This window comes from Prinia subflava, chromosome 13, assembly GCF_021018805.1.
Source record: "Prinia subflava isolate CZ2003 ecotype Zambia chromosome 13, Cam_Psub_1.2, whole genome shotgun sequence".
NCBI classification, from domain to species: Eukaryota; Metazoa; Chordata; class Aves; order Passeriformes; family Cisticolidae; genus Prinia; species Prinia subflava.
The window spans coordinates 21053310-21075092 of record NC_086259.1 but is presented as its reverse complement, the minus strand read 5'-3'; the positions used below and the strand labels follow the sequence as shown (position 1 = coordinate 21075092).

The window sequence follows — 21783 nt, the reverse complement described above, 5'->3', positions numbered from 1 at the left end:
CAGGAGCAGCTGGTAAGGCAGAAGTCATACCCCTGACATTCTACATACAGACACTCTGAAACACGTTTGCCCTGGAGAGGGCTGGTGGTTGCGGCTGTCAGCCCAATCGATGGCACCCATGGTGGCAGCAGTGCTGCTGCTGGGATGGCTCTGGCCAGCTCAGCCCATGCCTCCAGAGGAATGCACATATCTGGTGCTTCCTAGCACATGGTCCAGACAAAATCCCAATTTTGGCAGGACTCGGCCAAGGGAACCCAAACACTCCTACTGTGGTAAGCTGAGAAAAGGCCACTTTATTCCAGCCAAACAGAGAAATGCAAATGAGCCCTAAAGTCAACAGCACAACACGAGTTGTGGCACTGGGAGAAGCACATCCCTGACCTTTCTCCTCCCCCGAACCCTGGATGCCTTCAATACATAAATTTGTGGGACATCTATTATTTAAAAACTGTAAGGACAAGTATATTATACACAGCCCCCGTCTCCTCCTCCCCGAACACACATTCATAACGGTACTTTAATCTGTCTCGAATCGACTTCAAACCCATTTCGCCCTTAATGGGAGTTATTCATTTTCACTTGAAAGGTAATATCTGACAGCTGGATATTTAATATGATGGATCAGCTGCCGATTAACAAGGCGCTGTAGCATTCTCAGGCCAGTCCCCCATACTCTTCCCCCTTTCTCCTACTCAACTTGTGAACCCGCTGGTATCTGCTCCTTGTTTCAGATGATACCATCAAGAGTTAGATCCCAGCAAACCGCTTCCTTTCCAAAGACCCTTCCGTGCACTGGCATGAGCTGGATTTCCAAACGTACCACATCACAGTGGAGAATACAATTCCCATTTCTAACTACCTTCCCTGCCAGCCCCCATCTCCGCATTCAGCTGAACAGAGGCAAAGTAAGTTCTGGAAGAGGGAAAACAAGTATGACAAACAGGTAACAGTACTGTCAGAGGGAGGCAGGGATTAGAGGATTTGACCTGGGACTGCTGAATTTCTCCTGGTAGGCTTGTCCATACTGAATGGGTTTGGAAGTGATCTTGCTCCCCACAGCACTGCTGGCTGCATGCCTGGTGCTTCATGCCTGGCTGGGCAGCAGCCTGCATGCGTGCTTGTACAACCCCGGCTGTACCTGAAACCCAACCCCCAGGACTCTGCTGTGCTGCCAACTCCACAAAAACATCCAAACCAGGAGCGGAATGAGTTTGCAGTGTCAGTGCTGACTGACAGACACCATCACAGCTCTGCCCCTACAGAATGACAGGCTGCTCTGCTGAGCTCACTGCTTGAACCGAGACTCTCCCCGGGGTTCAGAACTGCAAACAGCTTAAAGAAGTCTGCAGGGCCAGAGCTGACCTTCCTTGCCTCCTACAATAAATGTGCTTGGAGCATTAGGAACATGGCACCACTCTGCTGCTCCTCCGTTGAGGAACTCAGTCCCTCTGGATGTTTGGGGAGGGCAGATCACCCCCAAGAGCCAGCCCTGTGGCGGGTGAAGGACTACCCTGCCTTAAAATGCCCCTCCCGAGCCCTGTGTGATGTGAGTGGCCCTGACACTGTGCAGTCCTCACTGTGACCTGCTGGCCCTGATCAGGCTGTTGGGTGTTGGGATGACCAGCTGGAGACCCCAGGTCTGCCAGGGTGGTCTGGCACAGCCCTGTGAGTCCTGCCCTGGGCGGGGATGACAGCGACAGTCACGGCTTCGGGTCCCTTTGGACCTCTTTAGGTGCTGACTGTGGCTCCTGTGTGCTCCTGTACCCCTGAACTGGCACTGACCACTGCCAGCTGCTCAGCAGAGGAGTGTTTCTGGATGCACTGAATTTAGCCCAACCATCAGCTACCCCAGACTGCTGAACATCAGCTCCAACCCTGGGAGTCACAACAGGGTATTTTCTCATCTCCTTTCTACTGTGAAGCAGCCTGCTTAGAATTAGTAACAGGTAATTAAAATGTACCATCTCCTAAGTGTCCAATTTCATTAAATCACTTGATCCAACCCCATAACCTTAATCCTTCAAAACTAGAATTACTGATGATTGTCCAGACCCAAGAATAACTGATCTGTTGCACATAGGATATTTATTTTAAGTATTAGTTTTTGAGTTGACAGCTCAGCTGGGAATTTTAACACCAAGACTGAAGTTTATTGTTGATAAACAGTCAAATGCACAAAATGACACATTCAGTCCACATCACAGATGATCAGAGGAATTAAGAACTCTCTGCTACCAGGAGAAATGAGGACACGGCTTGGTGTCTGCCTGCAGAGCTCTTAGCACAGCCTGGAACCTTCTGTCTGTGTACAGAGGACAGGACAGAATGTCCTAAGCTCAAAATGTCCAGAAGGCCATGGCCTTGAAGGGCTGAGTGCCACTGAGCACACAGAGATAATACCTGTGCTGTGACCAGGGCCAGCATCTTGCCTTCAGGTCCAGCCCTCGCTGGGCAGAAAAAGGAATTTGGTTTAAAGTATGATGTATGTCTGCATATCAGATAGTATTGATATTATTTTGACTCTTTAAATGGATTTAGTTCCGATTCACTGACTTAGAGGGAGACCTGCATTTCTCAACAAACGTCCCCTAAAAGCCCAGTGTGATGGGGCAGGGCTGCCACAGCACTTCTGGAGATCTACTCATCTTCTTGCTCTTCTCAACAGCTGCTGTTTTTCAGAGGAGGAGAAGAGATCCTGCCTGGGTATATTCCAGAAGTGAGATGGGCACTTCCTTGCAAGTGGGGGCCTTTCCATTGCTGGTTCCAGAGGCAAAGCCAGCACGGATCCCCTAAACTGCTGCTCTCCATCCTGGTGGGAAGGAAGTCACCACCCACCTCTTACCCATCAGATTCTTTTAGCTAAAGTATCACTGACAGCCCCTTCATCTAAACTTCCATCTCCCAACCAAGCAACATAATGGAAAAGCCAATTAAATGATTATTAATTCATGCTGCTTTCCGTAAGCCAGAGGTTCTCATCTCCCTGCATTCCGTAAACCAGCTTGCCACTTGCCCTAGAAATTTACAGTGGGGTTTCTGCTATTGCCATTGATTTAAACACCACCAGCCTCCAAAACACTCCTTGCCATGAAGTCCAGCCACTGGCCTGGGAAAGTTCTCAGCAAGACCAGGGAACTGTGCTTTCAGTGCCTGATGGAAAATGCCTTCTGTATTGGTGGTGCCTCCTTCCTCAAATCACCTCGACGTGTTCTTGGAGCCATCACTCAGCACCACATGTCCTCACACCAGTGGGAGCTGCTACTGTGCTGCTGTGCCACACAGCCCGGTGCCATCAACGCCCAAGGCTTCTGGCCCCGTGCCCCTACAGCACCCGTGTGTCTCCTGAAATCCAGGGCTACTTTATCCATTTCATGTATTCTCCAGAAACTGCCATGATGCAGGAATGGCCAGAGCCCACACGGACTGAAGGGCACGGGGCACCAGCAGTGCTGCAGCGCAGCCACCTCCTCAGTAACAGCCAGGCAACATTTCTTCCCCAAACACTGTCTGTTTAATTCCCCATTCTCTGAAGGACCTTCTGTTCCAATCACCTGCTGCAGCCACACTATCAGGCCTGTGCACTACCTGTTGCTCTGCAGCATTTCTCAGCTCTGTATTCGACAGTAACTCAACTGACAGGTAAATGCCCCACGCTCGGCGCACTCTGCACCTGTCCTTGCTGCTGCTTCACAGCCCCAAAAATGGACAAATCAGTTGTTTTTCTAATACTGTGTCATACCTTCCCACCTGCAGTGAGTACCCACAGCTGAATTACTATTAAATATTCATAATCCAGAAGCTCCAGCCGCCACCAGACTTGCTCTATATGAACAGGAAATACGCAGCAGATGCCTCTGTGAGGTGCCACGCAGCACCAGGGGCTCCCAGAGGTGGCCCTTTGCTTGGCACCACAGACCTCTCCTGCAGCCCACTTCACTTCCTGAGCACCTCCAGTGCCGCCAGAGCCCAGCATGCCTCATGTGCTGCATGGAGCCACCTGGCCCAGCCATGTTTCTGGGCTGGAGCTGCCACCCAGCAGCCTTTTGTGCTTCATATATCCTTGGAAAAACACAGTTATGGGCAACCTCTCAGTCCTCCTTTCCCATTCCCTCTCCCAGGTTTCCCTTGCTCAGGCGCCAGTGCTGAGTGGCTCCATCGTGCCCCTCGTTCCCTTCCTCCCAGCCTCTCAGGCCCCCAGAACATCCCAGCCATTAAGTGCTCCACAAATGCCAGATATTAAAAAAAAGCAGCAAAAAGCAGCCGGGGGGAGGAGCAGGAATAGATTTCCGTCAGGATGTGCCTGACCTGTTTTTTTCAATTTCAGTAATTAGAAAGGCAGTCGGCCTGTAGGAATTATTCATAAACTGCAGGAGCTGTGCAGTATACATTTATGTTAAACATGTCAAATCCAATTGAAATCATGCCTGCCAGCACCATACTCCATAAACACACTTTTCTGCAACAATTTCCCAGCTCTCAGCAATCCATTAATACTTCCTTTAATAGCAATCTACCACGGATTCGAATCAGGGACGGTCCATTGCACTAATTGCTCTGTTAGGTGAGCATCATGGACCAAAAAAAAAAAAAAAAAAATCATTAACAAAAATAAAAGCCCTTCAGGCCAGTCCTCCAGAAAGACTTCATTTCAATCCATATTTTAAGTAGACTTTGTTTCTTGTTTTTGTGGAAAAACCCCTGATATTCTTCGTGTACCTAACTGACAGTGCATTAGGGACGCCTCTGGTAGCTGGGTTACTGCTGGGGATGGGCTCACCCTGAAACCAAGAGGCCTTGTGCTGCAATGAGCAGGGCTTCAGACGAGCACCCATCATCTACATCCTGCCTTAAAAAAGGACCTGGAATCAGCCACGATTCCTTTCCCCCTTGCTGGTTTGCTTGTGGTAAATCTCCCATTAGCCATGACGAGATAATGTCTAATACTGAGTCATCAGGCACACAGCATCTCCCTGCTCCAGTGCAGAGGCACTGCCATCTTCCAGAATGTTCCAGAAACCACAGAGATGTCTGTAAAAATCAAGATCCAACGAGTCCTTCAATGGGATGGAGTTTTCCTCATGTATATTCAATTGAAAAGTATTACCTAAAAAAATGTTTTTGCTTCATATTATTGCATTTTAAAATAAATACAAAGAATGAATCAATACATTTATTTTGCAGTTGACACATTTTGACAAGTTTACAATGAAAACAGAGGTTTTCCCCTTGGTGCTGACACTAACCCCAGCACAGGCTGCACTGGACTGTACCCACTGTGGTGCAGACCCTCACCCCTGGGCTGGGGCAGGGAGATGGGCAAAGGAACTCAGTGTCTTGTTACAGATCTTGCAAACCTTTAAGAAATTGGAAGAAATAAATCCCCTGTACGCAGTGAGGAAACCAAAGCACAAAGGGGAGTAAATTGCTGAGGAACATAAGGAACAAATTGCAGGTGGCGAGCAGCAAAAAGGTCTGTCCCCCTCCCCTTTCACATGCCCCATCACTGGCTTTCAGCCCACACCTCTCCTGCCCCCATCTCCATCTTCAGAGAGTCACCTGGCTCAGAGGCTTCTCTGAAGGTCAGCCAGTCCTTCCAAAGCAGGACAGACTGAGCCTGCCTCATTCCCGATGGCAGCTCCTCTAATCTTCTTGAAAGACCTCTGAGGAACCTTCCCAGAAAACCCACTCCAGTGCTTAAGCCACAGACTGTACAGGAGGACTTTTAAAAAACTGATATCTAACATCAATCTTTTTCCCTCCAATTTAAGCCTTTTGTGTCTTGTCTGTATCCTCAACATGGAGAACAAATAATTTCCTTCCTTTCAGAAGCATTTCATGCACAAGACTTATCTTGTCCTCCCTCTTTGGTCTTCCTCTGGGTCAAATAAGCCTGTTCATTCCCTTTTCTCCTCCTGACTGATGTTGCTCTGTCCTGGGTTGTTGCTGCTGTTTGGGGTTTCTGAAATTGCTGCCCAGTCTCCCCAACACCCCAGCTCAGGACTGGAGAGCTTTCCAGCACTAATGAGACCCACCAATGGTACAATACTGTCACCTACACCACAGTGGCTGTGCTTCATTTCAGCCTGTCCTGAAAAGTGGCATCGAAAGCCTTCCCAAGGAGACACTGACTCCAAAGAGGACCTTCTTCACATGAAGGGAAATTGGGTCGTGTTGACATGATTTGTTCTTGACAAATCTGTGTCGACTGTTCCTCATCTCATTATCTTCCCATCAGCACTTACAAACAGTTGTTTGGTCAATTCCCAGGAAAATCTGGGGCAGAGATGGCAGGTGTACAGTTCCCCAGCCACTCCTTCGGTCAGGGACAGTGTCTGCCCCTCACGCACCTCCCCTCTCCTCTGCTCAGCACAAGAGAGAGCAGCTGGCAGGTTTGATATGCTCCAGGCACTGTCTCCAACACCCAGGTACAGTACAGCAGGCCAGGGACAACGCTCAGCACCTCCACGTGCTCTGCACCCCACTCCCTGTAGCTGGGGGACGGGCTCTCCCTGCTGCTGCTGACACAGGCTGTGCTGTTCTGCTCACTGAGGGCACATGCAAAGAAGGCTTTGTGTTCTTTAGCTTTGTGACACTGTGGTCACACCTTCCCCTCCTGCTCTGTCAGCAGCCTCCTCCTCCTCCAAGGAGAGCGTCCCGGTTCCCCTCCCTGCTTGCGGCTCCACTTGCATTGGGTTTTCATGTCCCTGTACACTTCTCCTCTGGGGCTGCCAGGTATAACCTGACCAGTTTCTATTCCTTTCCATTTCTGATGTCCAGAAGGACCTGTCAACACAGTCATGTTCCTCGAGGGACAAGAGCAGAAACAAGACCAAGGTGTGCCTGCTTTGCACACCAGCAGGACAGCAACCATTGGTAACGTTATCTTGCTTTGAAGTTCAGGGTGGTGGTGTTACATGTTTGGAAGCAGCCTGAGCTCAGCACCAGCACATCACACACACCTTGGCTTGCACAAGGCCGGTCCCACGCTCCTTGGGCTCACACGCCCGCTCTGTGTCCTCCCCACACGGCTCCCCCATGGAGCTGTCCCATTTCTGATCTCCTCCTTGGCTCACAAACACTGGTTAGGAATTTCACTGGCAGGGTGAAGAAATTAAACCATCCAGATTCAGAGTTTCTGGACAGAAAAGGGTTTAAAAAGTAGGCTCCTCATTTTTCTTTACATATTTTGAGAAATAATGTTTGCACACAGATCAGCCTTTTTAACTGCTTCAGGTTTGGGCAAAGAGCCCTGTTTACCCCTAAAGAGATTTAATCAATAAACAATACTTACATCTGTCTATGACACTTCACAAAATGGTTGTGCTCAGGATCACACAATCCCACACAATGAACTGAGACTAAAAATCACCTACAGCCAAGCCAAATTGCATTTCTGGGTTAAGAATCAGTTTGTGATGGGAAGGAAACACACAGAGCAACCTCAGCGAGTGCAGCCCACACTGACAGCACAAACTCCAACAGCCCACAAGGCCCAGCTTGCTCTCTTCACCAGTTAGGACACATCGTCCATTGCCTGAGATTGAGGTGGGCTGAGATTGTAACTGTTGAGGTGAAACACCACATTCCATTTCGGGAAGACAAGGTAAGACAAAGTATCTTTGTCTGGGGCTCACCAAGAGGCAACCAGGAAGGCAGCAGAAGCTGCCTGGAAGAAGGGTCTCTGTGCAGACTGAGGCACTGCACCAACCAACGCTGAGCCTGCCAAGCAAATGGGACTTGGAGCCAGAGCTGCTGTGTCCTGGGCCAAGGGAAGTGAATGCCACCTCCAGCACCTTGGGTTCTGGAGCCAGGCTGAAGTGGCCAGCAAGGGCCAGATGAGGGTGGAAGATGGATGGCCCTCTCCAGAGCGGGACAGTCACAGAATCACCAAATGGTGTGCTTCATCCAACACGTGCTGGCTGCTGGCAGGAGGGCTTGTCCTCTGCCTCCTGCTCCTCTCCCAGCTGCTGATCCCCATTGCCCAGGGCTGTCCCAGAGCACCCACGGCCCAGCGCCAGCCTGGGGTTTGGAGTGGGGACGCACGGCCCACCACAACCCAAACCATTGAGTATGTCAAGAAGCTACACCCAAAGCCTTCACAGAGGATGACACTTATGTCTCACTGACACTGCCACATTGTGGTCAGCTAAAAGGGGTTTTGTGGACCACTGTTTTTAGTGCCTCCCCTTCCTGGATTTGAAGAAAATGAGGAGCCAAACACCACCTCTGCTAAATCGCCGAATCATACCTGTCCATTTACTCTGGTCCTTGTCCCCTCCACTCTCTTGCTCCTTGGCAGGCTCCTCAACATCGCCAGCTGTTTCGTTGGGCCCTTCCACATCTTCACTGGGTTCTTCTGAAACAAGAAAAGCAGAAAGTGTGACACTGACATGCAAGGTAGGACAGAAGAACAGGTAGCTGCCAATGAGTAAGAACAACAGCTAAGGCTGTGCACAAGTGTTGGGTGGCAGGTATCAAAATCATCCAGTGTTCTCCCAACACACCTGCTTATTAGTCAAGACAGAAACTGTAAAGAACTTAGGGATGGAGACAAAATGAAGAACCTCGCTTACTTCTACCACCTGGAACTACTGAGGTCCCCTAAGGTGTCATGTACAGTGACATGGCCGTCAACACAGTAAGGTTCAACCCAGCCACATCTGGCATTACAGAAGCATCAGTGAGTGGTGCCTCGAGCACCTTCAGCCTCATCCTTCCTCCTCATCCCCATCTCAAGCTCTTTGGACTCAGTGACAGGGTGCTGTACTGACCCTGATCACCAGGTGCCAGAGTCCCCTGCAGGCACACGACTTCCCTCCTGCTCAGACCAAGCTCCGGGCAGCTTGGTCTGCAGCAGCCCCAGCGCAGACATGAGGCTCAGGAGGAACACGCTGGCAGTCTTGTCCCAGTAAGGGGAAGAGCCTGCAAAGCCAGGCAGCACCATGCAGGTGCAAAAGCACAGAGGAAACTCTTGGTGAAGGGCTGAAAGCTCACAACAAACACAGAGCACCACGGTGCAGCCCACAACAACAGCATGGGGACAGTGTGTCAGCCTGGCGTGGGGCAGCTCCACTCCAAGGTACCTCGTCAGGTAGGGCACTGGGAGTGAGAGCTGTGGCTGCCAGACCCCTTACACCAGGGTGTAACAGCCACATTATCATCTGTTACTATGGGTATTAACATACAGTCCCTGTAACTGACAGGGGTTAGGGTTACCCCACCACTGGGCTAAAAAGGGCACTTCTAGGCTGTTACAACCATTTTTGGGCAGGATAGTTTAGAATTTTAACTCATGTTATCTGGTCATGGCAAATCCCATGAACCCACACTATCCTGAGATGTACCTGAACTACCTAATGGGTTCAAGCACCAACCCCCATCCTCCTCCTAACAAAGACAGGGCTAGAAATTCAGATTAAAAATATGTATTAGCAGCTTGCAGATACTCAGCAGTGCTTTGAGAATATGACAGCCTAAATTGGGAGCGAGAGGGGAGATGGGTGGCAGCACTGACAAAGGCATCCAACATGTAGAAATACACATATCTTTGTGGAGGGGTGAGTTGGGCAGTCTGCCAGGTGAGCCAAGTGCTCAAGTTTGCTGGGAGAAGGGCTGTGAAACCAGCAGCTGGGTTCACATTTCAGAAATTAAAATTCCAATCTTTTTTCCACTCTAGGGAAAAAACACAACAAACCAACCCCACCACCATGGTGCCTTCAAACCACTTCACTCAGGGCAAGGGTGTCCCTTCAGCTGGGGCAGCTGCTGTGGAAGCATGTTTTAGCTGGTTTTATTAAAAACCTTTGGTAATGGGTTTCTATATTTAATTTAAATCATCATTTAAACCATTCTCTGCTGGCTCAGGTGCTTGGAGGCCCCCCTGGACAGCAGGAGGAGACGGCCCCCATTGCCCATGGTCTGCAGCCCACCACCCACTGCCCCAGCCCTGGCCCCCCATCGCACAGCCCTGAGCCCCCAACCCTGACCCCCGAGCCCCCAGCCCCAGCCCCAGCCTGAGCCCCCAGCCCCAGCCTGAGCCCCCAGCCTGAGCCCCCAGCCCTGAGCCCCCAGCCCTGAGCCCCCAGCCCCAGCCCCAGCCCCAGCCCCGAGCCCCAGCCCCCAGCCCGGCTGAACAACAAAGGGCGCCTGGTGCAGCGGCACTCCCAGCTGCGACCCGGAGGTGTCAGCATCGGCATGGGAGGAAGAGGAAGGGCGAGCCAGGCTCAGCCACTGTCTGGGCTCTAACCTGAGCATGTGGAAATAATACGTGTCTTCCAGTGTGCTGTCTGGTTCGAGGGGAATAAAATAGGACATTCATAAGCAGTTACACCATCTGTCTTTATACCATCATCATCATCAACAAGGGAAAAAATAGCTCTTTAAAATGGATGAAAGCCCAGGCTGACAGTAACCGGAAAAATGTGAGCTATGAATACCAATAATAGGAGAAAATGATTAAAAAACAAGGCTACAAACAGCAAGTCCCCAGCATGGCTGGAGCTGCAGCTCCTTCCGTCCATTCACCACCAGCCTGGACTGAGCCCCCACATCTCTGCAATGAGCACTCCACAGTCCTGCACGGGGAACGCTCCCCTGAGGACACAAACTGCCCCTGGCTCAACACCCTCTGCTAGGCAGAGGGCAGGGAACAGATCCAGCTGCAAATCCTCCTCCTGCTCCACCCTGAGCTTTTTTCTGAAAAGTAATTTTTCTAAAGCAGGATGGGAAGGGAGCAGAGTCTAAGGCATCCACCCAAGGAGGCTCTGGACCAGCCTGGGTAGGTCCTCAAACCATCCCTGCTCAGCTCCTTGCTGCCAGGGCCTCTGGCACAGAGCCCCGGGGAGGGGGAACGCTAACTCCATCTGCCTCGTGATCCCCTTGCAGCAGACCTCTCTGGAGGGCTGGGGCTGCTCTGCTCACCAGGCTCGGTCTGGCTGTGGCGCAGCCGCCGGTGCTCCCAGGGACGGTGGGGACAGCCACGCAGCCCGGGCTGGCTCTGTGTGCTGCAGAGGGCTCTGAGCCGCTGAGAACCTGTCTCCAACACTCACACCCATGTCTGACCCAGCTTCTGCCAAGCAGACCTCAGCACTGACAGCAAAAGCAGGAAAGCTCTTGCTCCTGAAAGGTCTGTGCCCACGCTCTCTGAAGAGAGCTCTGCGGTTGTTGAGCCACAGTGGCAGCTCCACGGGGCAGGGCGGGTCTGGAAAGCAAACACCTGTATGAAGGCACCCAGCCATCCATGCCTCTCTGAGAACAAGGCCAGCAGCACATCTGGTGGGGAAAGGTCTGCTCCTCCCCTCAATCCACTGCACACCACAAGGAGCTTCCAGTGCCACTGCAAACTGGTGACACGCTGCACACGACCAGCGCCCACCACCGCCCTCGTGAAAGGGCCCACAGGAGCAGCAGAGCGTGCAGGCCCCAGCTCCTGAGGCTGAACGAGCAGTGGTCAGCAAGACCTGGGGAACTTCCAAACCACCATGACCTTTTCACTACCCCCTGAGCCCTCGTCCCCAGAGGGCTGTTCAGACTTCAGAGGTGCAAGAGCTGCTGCTGTAGGATTTGTATGGGGGAATCATGTCTCTGGGAAATCCAAACAACACACACACTGTGCAATGGTTCCCATGCCAGAGCTCCATCCCTGAGTCCGTGGTGCTTTATTAATAACTTTTAAAAGGAATTTTCCAACTGCCAGTGCTCAGATCAACACTGAGAGCAAGGAACTGCAGCCCCTGGAGCCAAAGAAGCTGCTCTTCTATCCCAATCCACCTGCCCCACACAAAATCCTAGGCAGAGTTTTTGATTCCTTCATGAATAAATCATTTTAGAGAGCAGTATTTCCTTTTAATTTAAAATTAAACCATTCACTAAGCGGGGGGCAGGGGGGGCTGGGGCGAGGAGGGGGAAGAGCAGGAGAAGAGTCTGGAAAATCACAAGTATCTGACTTCTGTAGAGGTCAGGGAACCTCTGACTCAGTCACACACCAAAACATACCCAAACTGCTGCGTGCACTTGCACAGGATCACACCACTGAGGTCTGTGCCTTCCCAGACCCAGGAAGTTTGAGAGCTGGGGAAGTCGGCAAATGCTGATGGGAATCCAGACCAGCTCAAAAAGCCCAAGACCTCTCACCTCTTCTTCTCCCAGCCAGATTTTCCTTAACAAACCCAGATCTCTTATCCGAAGGGATAAAGGGCATTTCTGGGGTGGCGGAAATGCAGGCATGGGAAAGAGCGTGCACTGCCTCTCCACCCTCCGGCAGGCTTGAGAGCTGAGAAACATTAGCTGTCATGAACCACAATCAAATCAGGTTTGAAATATTTAGCAGTGGCTTGGAAAATGTGGCGGTGCAGCTCTGACAGGCGAGATGTGCAGACACCCATTTTCCATTATAATGGAAATATCAAGCCTGTTCTGAATATGTATAACCTAGAAAAATGTATTGATTTTTCATTCGGCATTAAAAAAATGAAATACCCTGCAGCTGTCAAAAGCCTTTTGTTAAAAGCTCATCTTTCCTGGAATGAGGTTTACCAGAAACAAGTTTTAATTGTACACAGGGTCTCTCCTTTGGAACAAAAAGAATCTCTGATGCTCCCCTTTTCAGGATAAGTAGCCAAAAAAGCAGACAGAAAGAGAGGCCTGAGCCCTGGCTGCCGGCGGCTGTCGGGGAGGTGAGGGCTGGCTGTGCACGGCACCGCTGCTGGCAGGGGCTGCCCACGGCCTGAGCCACACTGCAACTGCTGTCAGCTGCTAAAAAACCTGAGCCACACTGCAACTGCTGTCAGCTGCTAAAAAACCTGAGCCACACTGCAACTGCTGTCAGCTGCTGCAAACCCGAGTCCCCCTGGGTAGAAAGGTTCGGGTTCACGTGGAGGAAGAGGGAGGTCCACAGTGGGTCGATGCCCTCCTACATCCTGGAAGCCAGGGATGAGCTCAGCTGGCCCTGAGCTGTGCCAGGGTCACCGTGCAGGGCCTGGTGCAGCTGGCTCAGGATGGCACTGAGGCACAGGGAGGGTATTCCCAGCTCACACCATGCCCACGGGCCCATGCACTCTGCTGTGGTGACAGAGCAGAGATAGAGCCCAGACACGGGTCTGACCTCAGCTCCCACTCCGGATGCATGCATGTGCTGCAACACCATCTGTGCCAGCTCCTAATAGGATTACTCTACATCAGCTTGTTCATTCCTACTGTTTTCCTGAAAGGAAAAGCAGGGCTCCAAGCAGTGCAAAGGCAGCACTAAGCAAGGTTACGAGAGGAATGCCATGGAAGCTCCAGCCTGGATACAAAGCTGGTGGATGAGTCCCATCTGACAAAGAGCTGCAGGAAAACAATATGATACTACATGTACCTTGCTTTAATGACACTTAATTCCCAGACAGCTCCACTCCAGAGCATGGCCAGAGCATCTCTGCTGCTTTCACTGACAAACAGAAACTGCTGACTGTAGCGGGCTCAGCTGACACAGACATCAGAGAGTCACAGAACTGTTTCAGCTTGGGATGGACCTTCAAGACCATCGTGTTCCAAACCCCTGACATAAGCAGGGACATCTTCCACTAGACCAGGCTGCTTCAAGCCCCACCAAACCTGGCCTTGAACACACCCTGGGATGGAGCATGCACAACCAAGAACCCCTTCCCTGGGAGAGCATCATCATTGTCCCACTCTCTGGGAACAAGGCTGCCCATGTTTTTTGCAAACTGGGCTATATTTTAAGCCAGTGAAACCCAATAGGGACTTACCCCCTTTAATTTCAGTAGGACTAGAAAGGTTGCTGTTATTTTCACACATGAAACATAAAAAAAAAGGCAAATTCCTTGAGCATGTTTGTAGTGGAGCGTGATGTGATTGTGTTGTCATTTATGGGAAATAATCGCAAGCCCATCTCTCCCTTTCCCCCCATTTTCCAGTCCAAATAACCATGAAAAATTACACTTCAATGTCAGGAGGACAACAAAGGAGGGGCTTTCTCCTGCGGCTTGACGGCTTTTCAGCCTTCTCTTTCTTGGACAAAAACTACCTTCAATTCTGTTTCATTTTAAATGTGATCTAACAAATGCATCTTGACAAGTTCCTTTCTCTTTTTCTTTTAAACAGTATTTTGCACAGTTTAACCTAGCTCCAAACTGGAATCAGCTGGAAAGGAGATGCATGCAAAAACACAAACAGAGATCAAACAGCAAAACAAAAGAGCCCATCTCCAGCTCCAGGTCTGCAGGGAGAGGACAGAGCAGTTTCCACACAGAGACCTGCAGGACAAGGGTCTAAAGACAAAGGGGACCCGTGTGAGGAAGAGAATGGAGGAGCTGGATGGCAGAGGTGACACGGCAGGAGCACGGGTGCCCAGCCCCACTTTGTGAGGGAAGGCAACCCTGGCCTTCTGCTAAAGACACGGGGTGGAACTACTCCAGCAGACAATGGCAGGTTTTGTAGAATCATGGAACCACTTGGGTTGGAAAGGGCCTCTAGGATCACTGAGTCCCACTGTTCCTCCAGCACTGTCAAGGCTTCCACTGTCCCCATGTACCACATCCACAAGGGTTTTAAATCCTGCCAGGGATGGGGACTCCAGTACTGCCCTGGGTAGCCTGTGCCAGGGCTGGACCGCCCTTTCCAAGAAGGAATTTTCCCAATACACGACCTAAATCTCCCCTGGCACACCTTGAGGCCATTTCTCCTTATCCTGTCACTTGTTCCTTGGGAGAAGAGCCCTGCAGGCCCTCAGCAGACTGTGCCAGTAGAGCAAGAGGTGCTTTGTGCTCACTGGGAATATAGGCTCACTTCAGAAATACCGTGGAGATCCACAAACAAAACCAGTGCTGATGCCAAGCTGAAGTTAACAGCCAACTTTAGCAACTTCGCAGCAAGGTACATCTTGAGAACACTATAACTATAACAAAAATGAGCTATAATTAATTCATGCTTAGCCTTAGGGGCTGAATATGCACAGGAGAGCTCCCAACAACCTTAACCCATCATCCTCACAAACCACACTTAAATGAAATACTAAAATGTGCTCTTTCTGTTTAGTTTTTTTTTTAAATATACAACTCCTACTCAGTTCTCCCTCTCCATGGTATTGCTCCAAGGAAAAGTTAATTAATGTCTTGCTGACCCTCTTTCTCCCCCTCCCCAACTGTTTCGAGTTCTTTCAAGCTCAGCTAAAAACTTGGGAAAGCCATAATTGCAGTGCCCTGGTTTACAGACAATTAAAATATCCCAGCAGCCCGTCACACCACAAGTTCCCAACATAGACATGGGGCAGTGGAAGGGAGTGGTGGGGCTGACCCAGGGCAGGGGAGCAGGGGACTTCAGAGCTAGGGCGGTGAGCATGCCCAGGAGCCCTGAGAAGAACAGAAATACACCCAGCAGGCTGGACTCCGGTACTACCAGGGCAATACCTGTGCAGGTTCACCAGGCAGAAAAAACGGCCTGGTAGAGCTGCAGTACCAAAGTTTTTGGTGTGAATGGTCATGGTCTCACTTCACTGCAGCAGAACAGAGGCCACGGCAGCCAGGCAGCCCCTCGAAGACAGAGCCCACTTCCAAGTGCTGTCAGTGGACAGCCCACGGAGGCTTCACTCCCATGCCACCACCCCTCTGCCAGCCCCCTCACAGCTCTCCGACACCAAACAGCCCCGGGGCTGGTGCAGAAGAGGGAGCAGGTAACACAAGAGAGCTCTTGCATGCACAACAAACCCCTGCTGAGTAGAACAGGGAGGGGAGACAGCTCACGGCTCCGCAGCCATGGAGCTGTCCTTGAGGGCGTGCTTGAGGGGTCCCACATCACCCTGCACGGCAAGGGATGGCCACAGCCTGGTCTGGGTTGCTCCTCCCTGGGCTTGAGTTAGTGGCACTGGCAAAACGTCACTAATTGCTTTTCCCCTTGTACTAACGAGCTTTCAGCAGCAGTGACTTCAGCTTCCTGGAGCCAAGAGCCCCCTTTTCTCCACTCTCTTGGCTTCGGGTAATTGAAAGCGACTGCAATTTCAGCACTGGCTCTCCAGCACTCAGCTGCACCGGGAGGTCAGGGAATGTCAAGTGAAGCCTTTGCACTCACGTCCCCACTGCCACAGCCTGTCCCCAGCCCCGAGAAGGGGCAGAACTGCCGGGGCTGCGGGCGGCCAGGGGCACCCAGCCCAGCCCCGCCGCAGCGGGGACAGGGCTGCCCACCGCTGACCAGAGCTGCAGAGCCCTGCTCACCCCGGACCCGTTTTTTCCCCTTTAATTTAAAACAGCAGATGGGTTTCTTTTCAAGGAAATGATACCTTCATTCTTATTTTTTTTGCAGCATCACAAACCCCTTTCCCCCGTGATGCCCATGTCTCCTGACACGCACCAGGGAAGGATTTTCCATTTGTCATCAGATCTCAGGCAACAACAGAGAACGGCTGAAACACAGAGGATCAAGAAAAAGGGAAGAGCATGGAGCAGCTCCCAGTGAGACGTGAGGGTACTGACAGCTCTCAAGCTGCCAGCCTGTGGCCAAGCAGGGAGGTAGCACCAGGTGGGCCATGCCAGCAGACTGCGAGGACAGAACCTTTCAGCCTGGCTCCTTCCCACTAACAAGGGCACGTCAGGTGCTCTGGGGACTGGATCCACTCCTGGAACCTGGAGCAAGGCGCATGCACAGGTGGCGACTCCAGCAGAGGCCTGTGATAAGAATTTATTTCTCTCAATTACAGGCGCTTGTCCCCAGCCCCAGTTCATCAGCACAGCACGGCCGAGTCAATGAAAGCCCCGTAACACGCTAATCAGATGCACAGCGACTTCCTGGAGCTGCCGGCTGCTCCTAAAATAAGTGGCAACTTTGGGATGTGGGTTTCCAGTCCTGCCCTCTCTCTGTTCCCTGTGCTCTGTCTATGGCCAGGCCAGAGGAGGTTCCCTTGCTGGGGCCGAGGCGTTGCCTTGTGCTGCACATGTGTGTGGAGGGGCAGGTAATGCAGTGCCTGTCCATATACTTTATCTCCACGTCCACAGGAATCCCTCTGTGCCAGAAGCTTCCAAGGATGAGTTACAGATTTTCAGGTTAAGTTTTAGGGGTTTTATTTGAGTTTGATGTAAAATATTTGTTCCCTTCAGCCCAAAACCATTCTGAAATAACCGTAACTGTCCTGAGCAGACAGAGAAGGGTCTAAATACTGCCCTCATTGAGCAAATGTAAAATGAAAATGCCAGGGAAAAATCACTGCCAGGTTCCCTTCTGGTGTCCTCAGAAAAAGAGCGCCTCTGCCTTTGGAAACCTCTGCTGACAGTGTCTGGCTGCAGTGGCAGGTGTGGAGGGAGGGCTGTGTGCCCGGGGCAGGGTGATGCCCCCTGCTCTCTGGGATGCCTCTGGGCTGTGGCCATGAGCTTTAAAATAAGCAAACAAACAGCCCATCCCCTCCTTCCCCGGCCAAAGGGAGCCTCAGGAAAAGGCAGTGAGCTCCATGCTGTGCCCCCAGTCTGGCACAAACCACCCCTGCCCCAGCACCTCCACTGCCTTCCCCAAACTCCGCCAGCACGAACCTCCGAGGCACGGGGACACTCTCCCTGCAGCCTGCTCGAGAGAGTATTGATTCAACACACACTTGGTGCCTTCAAAGTTGTTTATGATCAATATGCAAATTGCCCATGGCATCGATCTGGTATTAATTTTCAATTAGGGAATCCACAAGGGGTCTCCCAGGGTCAATATCCAACAATCCAAGGTAACTCCACAGTGGAGCCTGTGGGACTGATGCTGCCTAGCGCCTGGGGCTGCTCCTGCACCTCCTGTCCTGATCCCTGCGGACAGTCCTGATGCCACAGTGGTGCTGGCACTTGGGGCAGGACCCAGCAAGTGGATTTAGGCAGGAGGGTTCAACCTACACGCTGTGTCACCCGTGTTAACATCGTTACTGGTACTGGTGGTGTGGGAAGGCCCAGTGCAGGACTGTGCACAGCAGCATCTGCGCTTGGCTGCGGGTCGAGGGGTTCCAGCAGCCTCCCAGGGACAGAGCAAGAACCCAAATGCTGCCTTACACCATGGAACACAACTTATGGAAACCTGTGCATCTCCACAAACATATGAGAAGTGGGAAAGGTGTTTGTGTGTTACACGGAAGTTCCAAAAAGTGAAAGAAATAATTGAAAGTGCCTTGAAAATCTAGAGAAGCATGCCCCTTCCCAGCAATGTGACCTATCCCACCAGCCACCTTCCCAGCTTCCTCACTTTGGGAGGCCCAGAGTGAGCTAGCTCTTGCTCCAAGTTCTGTGGCCTCACTGAAGAGGGCTGCCCCCACCACACTGGGAAGGTGGTGTCCCCTCCACACTGGGAAGGTGATGTCCCCTCCACACTGGGAAGGTGATGTCCCCTCCACACTGGGAAGGTGATGTCCCCTCCACACCAGAGAGGTGATGGTGCCTTCCTTGTACAGGGGAGGTGATGTCCCCTGTGCACCAGCTGGCCCGTGCCCACCCACGGCTCCACCACTCACTGTGCTAACCAGCACATTAGCTACCCAGGCTAATTGGTTTATGGATAACATTAATTACCATGTTGCTCATTAATGGATGAAATCTTTATTGGTTCCATTGATCAGCGGGACTTGTTAGCCGGCCTCCTAACCAATGGCGGATGTAACAAGCTCTCTTATTGGCATATCAATTAATGCAATCAATTTCTGGCCAGCGGCTGCCATTCGCTTCCCTGCTTGTTAGACTGGGGGAGACAGAGTCATGTCAAGTAAGCATTTATTTAAAGGGTTTCTAATTCTTCTTGAGCTGACTTCCCAGCAGGCTTTCTGCCACACAAGGGTTTTCTGCCTCCAGAGACCTTCCCCTTTCCTCCCCTGCAGAATCAGATCTATGACAGTCCCTGCAAACGGAATCATTTTTGTGAAAATATTTATCGAGTCTGGCTCGCAGGAACAGCCACAGCCAGAGGTACGGGATTGACAAGTCAGACTGCAACTATCCCGATTTAACACACTGGGGAGGTTGGCAGGAGCACAAACCTGCTCCCCAAGGACAGATGGGCTCACCAGCCATGCCACAAAGCCTTCCTGCACATGGATTAATGCTAATTCCAGGGTCAGTTCCCCAAATTAGCATAATTTTGTCAGGGAACAACAAGCCCTGGATACTTGTGCCCTATCCCACCTCCCAGAGCAAACGTAGACCATGTCATACGAGGCTGCACCCACAAGTGCTTGCAGCCACTTCCTCTGCCTCAGCCTGGAAAAGGAGAGCAGGATCACCCTGCTCCTGGAAGGAATTAGCTGGTAAACCCCTGGAGAAATGCCATGGGCTTATGGGAGCCTGACGGTCTTGGCAGACCAGTCCTGCTTTCCTGAGGAGGGTGGCACAGGGGATGGCCCAGTGAGACAGCACAGAGCTGTCATGCCATGATGAAGACAGATCTGAGCCATGTCCCCCATGAGCAAGAAGGGCCTTGCAGGTAACTGGACAGGAGGCCAACGATGCTTACAAGGAGTCAGAGCCTCTGCTCTGATTCCCTAATGTCTGCTCTGTTTTCTTTTGGGGTATTGGCCAGAGTATGTTCACAAAGAGCTCAAATCCACCCTACTGGGCTGAGGTTCCCCTGCTGGCAGGAGGCCCCAGGTACCCACAGCAATTCCTCCTGGCCTGACCTCCACTCTGGAGCTTCACCCAAGTGACTCTGTAGGAAGGATCTTCCCCACCAAACACAATAATAAATCAAACTTTATCAGAGCAGAACTATAAATCTGTGAGGACTCCAATAATTTCTAGCCAAGGGAATAACACCACAAAAGTACTTTTTAAACTAATTACTCAGATTCTGAAGTGCTACCCTAATGAGCCTTCCTTCTGCCCAGAACTTGCTAAGAGAAAAAAAAAATCTACCTTCAGTACAGTAATTACTGCTTTCCCCTTCAAACTTCTAACTGGAGATCAATGCTGCATTTTAAGACTCATTGATTTACAATTAGCCTGGCTTTCCTGCTAAAGTGTTTTTAAAGCAGAGTTTACTTTTATTTTATTTTGAAATCTCAAAGATCTGCTTCTTAGATTTTACATCCTCATGAGAGGTGTACTGGGAGCTCACAGGGAGGCAGGCACATATTGGAACAAGAAAAGAAAACAGGCTTTCTTAGGCTGAGATTAGAAATAAGAGACTGAAATATTTAAGGGATAAACATGAAAAAGAAGAAAGAAGAAAAGAAATAAAGCTAGAGGAAAGGAAGAAGAAATGGAACAATAAGAAATTGCAATTGCAATTGCAAAGAGACATAAAATAAACTGCAGGCTAAGGAAAGAGAGTCACTGCTGGGTGGCTTGGAGCTCTCACTGCTCTGTTGTTCATCAGCATCCTCAGTAAACTCAGCAGCAGCTTTGTGCATCTCTGCAAAACAAAGCCCTGGTGAAAAGCAGAGCGTGGCGGGCGGTGCTTGCTGTGCAACCTGTCCCGTGAGGAGAGCACGAGGAAGTGGAGCCATTAAGGATTCCACGCTGATTGCTTCAAACGTGTTTTCTCTATGCCATAAAGATAATAGCCTCCTGGATACATCTGCCTGCTCTCTCCTGCCCCCTCCACCCCAGCATCATCTGTTCGGCACCCCCTGCCCTGGACTCCCAGCGCTGCAGCAGCTGCACACTGGGACCCAGAGAGGCTGGGGGTCTTCACACCTTGGAGATGCTTCAGACCCCACACAGACAGCTCTTGCCAGCAGGGCCTGGGCTCCAGAGGCTCCAGAGGCTCTGCCAAGCTCCGCTGCTCTAGGAGGCTACGACCATTTCCAGAGCACCGTAGCACTGCCTGGTTCTGATCATTTTTGTGTCATCTCTGCAGGAAATGAGCTACATTGGACAAGCCAGTTCAGCCTTTGCCTCCTACTTCTCCCTTCAAACTCAACATTAGGAAGGTCTTCCAGGATTAGCATGAGTGGTGACCCAACTGGAGACAGCCAGAGGAGCTGGGAGGCAAAGGGAACCACTGGCAAGGGTTTCCAGGTGTGGGGCCGCCAGAGCAGGACAGCCTGCCCTTCACTTGTGCTCTCACGTATTTTATTCTTTACTACTGCGGGCTCCCAGGTGCCAGTGGCAGATGATGATCCCAGAGTGATGAAAGGAAAGCAAGAAAATAGAGAAGCATCTCTTTTTTGTGTTGCATTTTAGAGAAAGCTGCTTAGCCCCATTTCAAAGACTAATATGAAAAAAGTGCAATTAAATCCTCGAAAAACTGACAGATCAGCAAAACAAAACCACCCGGAGGAGAGCACGATTGAGCCTCATTAAGGAAGAGTTCAGTCTGTTTTTAAAACCTTTCTTAACATTTAGCTGGTACCGCTCAGCAGCCACCACTCCCAATGCGCCTGGTGCAATTAGTGTCAGAACGGAAAGGAAAAAATCAGCCTAGGAAACAGGAATTAAAGCACCAGATCCAGGCAAGAGAAAAAGGTTTGGCTGTAGTGAAACCACCTAAATCTGGCCCCCTCCTCGGGGTCTGTGGCAGCACTCAGCCCCGTTCTGTGTGCTCACACACACGTGCTACTTACAGAGCATGGTGCTGGGACAAATGTGGGCTGCACAGTCCCTGTGCCCAGCCCCTCTCTATCCCCAAACACTCTGCATGGCAGTCACATCCCTGGCGAGGGCAGGTTTATGACAGATGGACAGTAAATTACACTGACCTCAACAGCAATTACAGCCACTGCTGTGGACAATGAGGAAATGGAGACACAGGGACAAATCCTGTGCTGTCCTGGCCAGAGCCGTGGGCCGGCGGTGCTGGCTGACCCCGCGCCCGCCCCAGACAGGGCCCGACACAGGCCAG

At 51.2% G+C, this 21783-nt stretch overlaps 1 protein-coding gene across 1 annotated transcript in view; it reads right to left on the bottom strand.

Moving 5' to 3' along the window:
- ZFHX3 (zinc finger homeobox 3) overlaps positions 1–21783 on the bottom strand; it is a 122223-nt gene that overhangs the window by 21189 nt on the left and 79251 nt on the right. Inside the window, 1 exon segment of the mRNA XM_063410903.1 lies at positions 8249–8356. Coding sequence (XP_063266973.1) covers positions 8249–8356 — 108 coding nt within the window.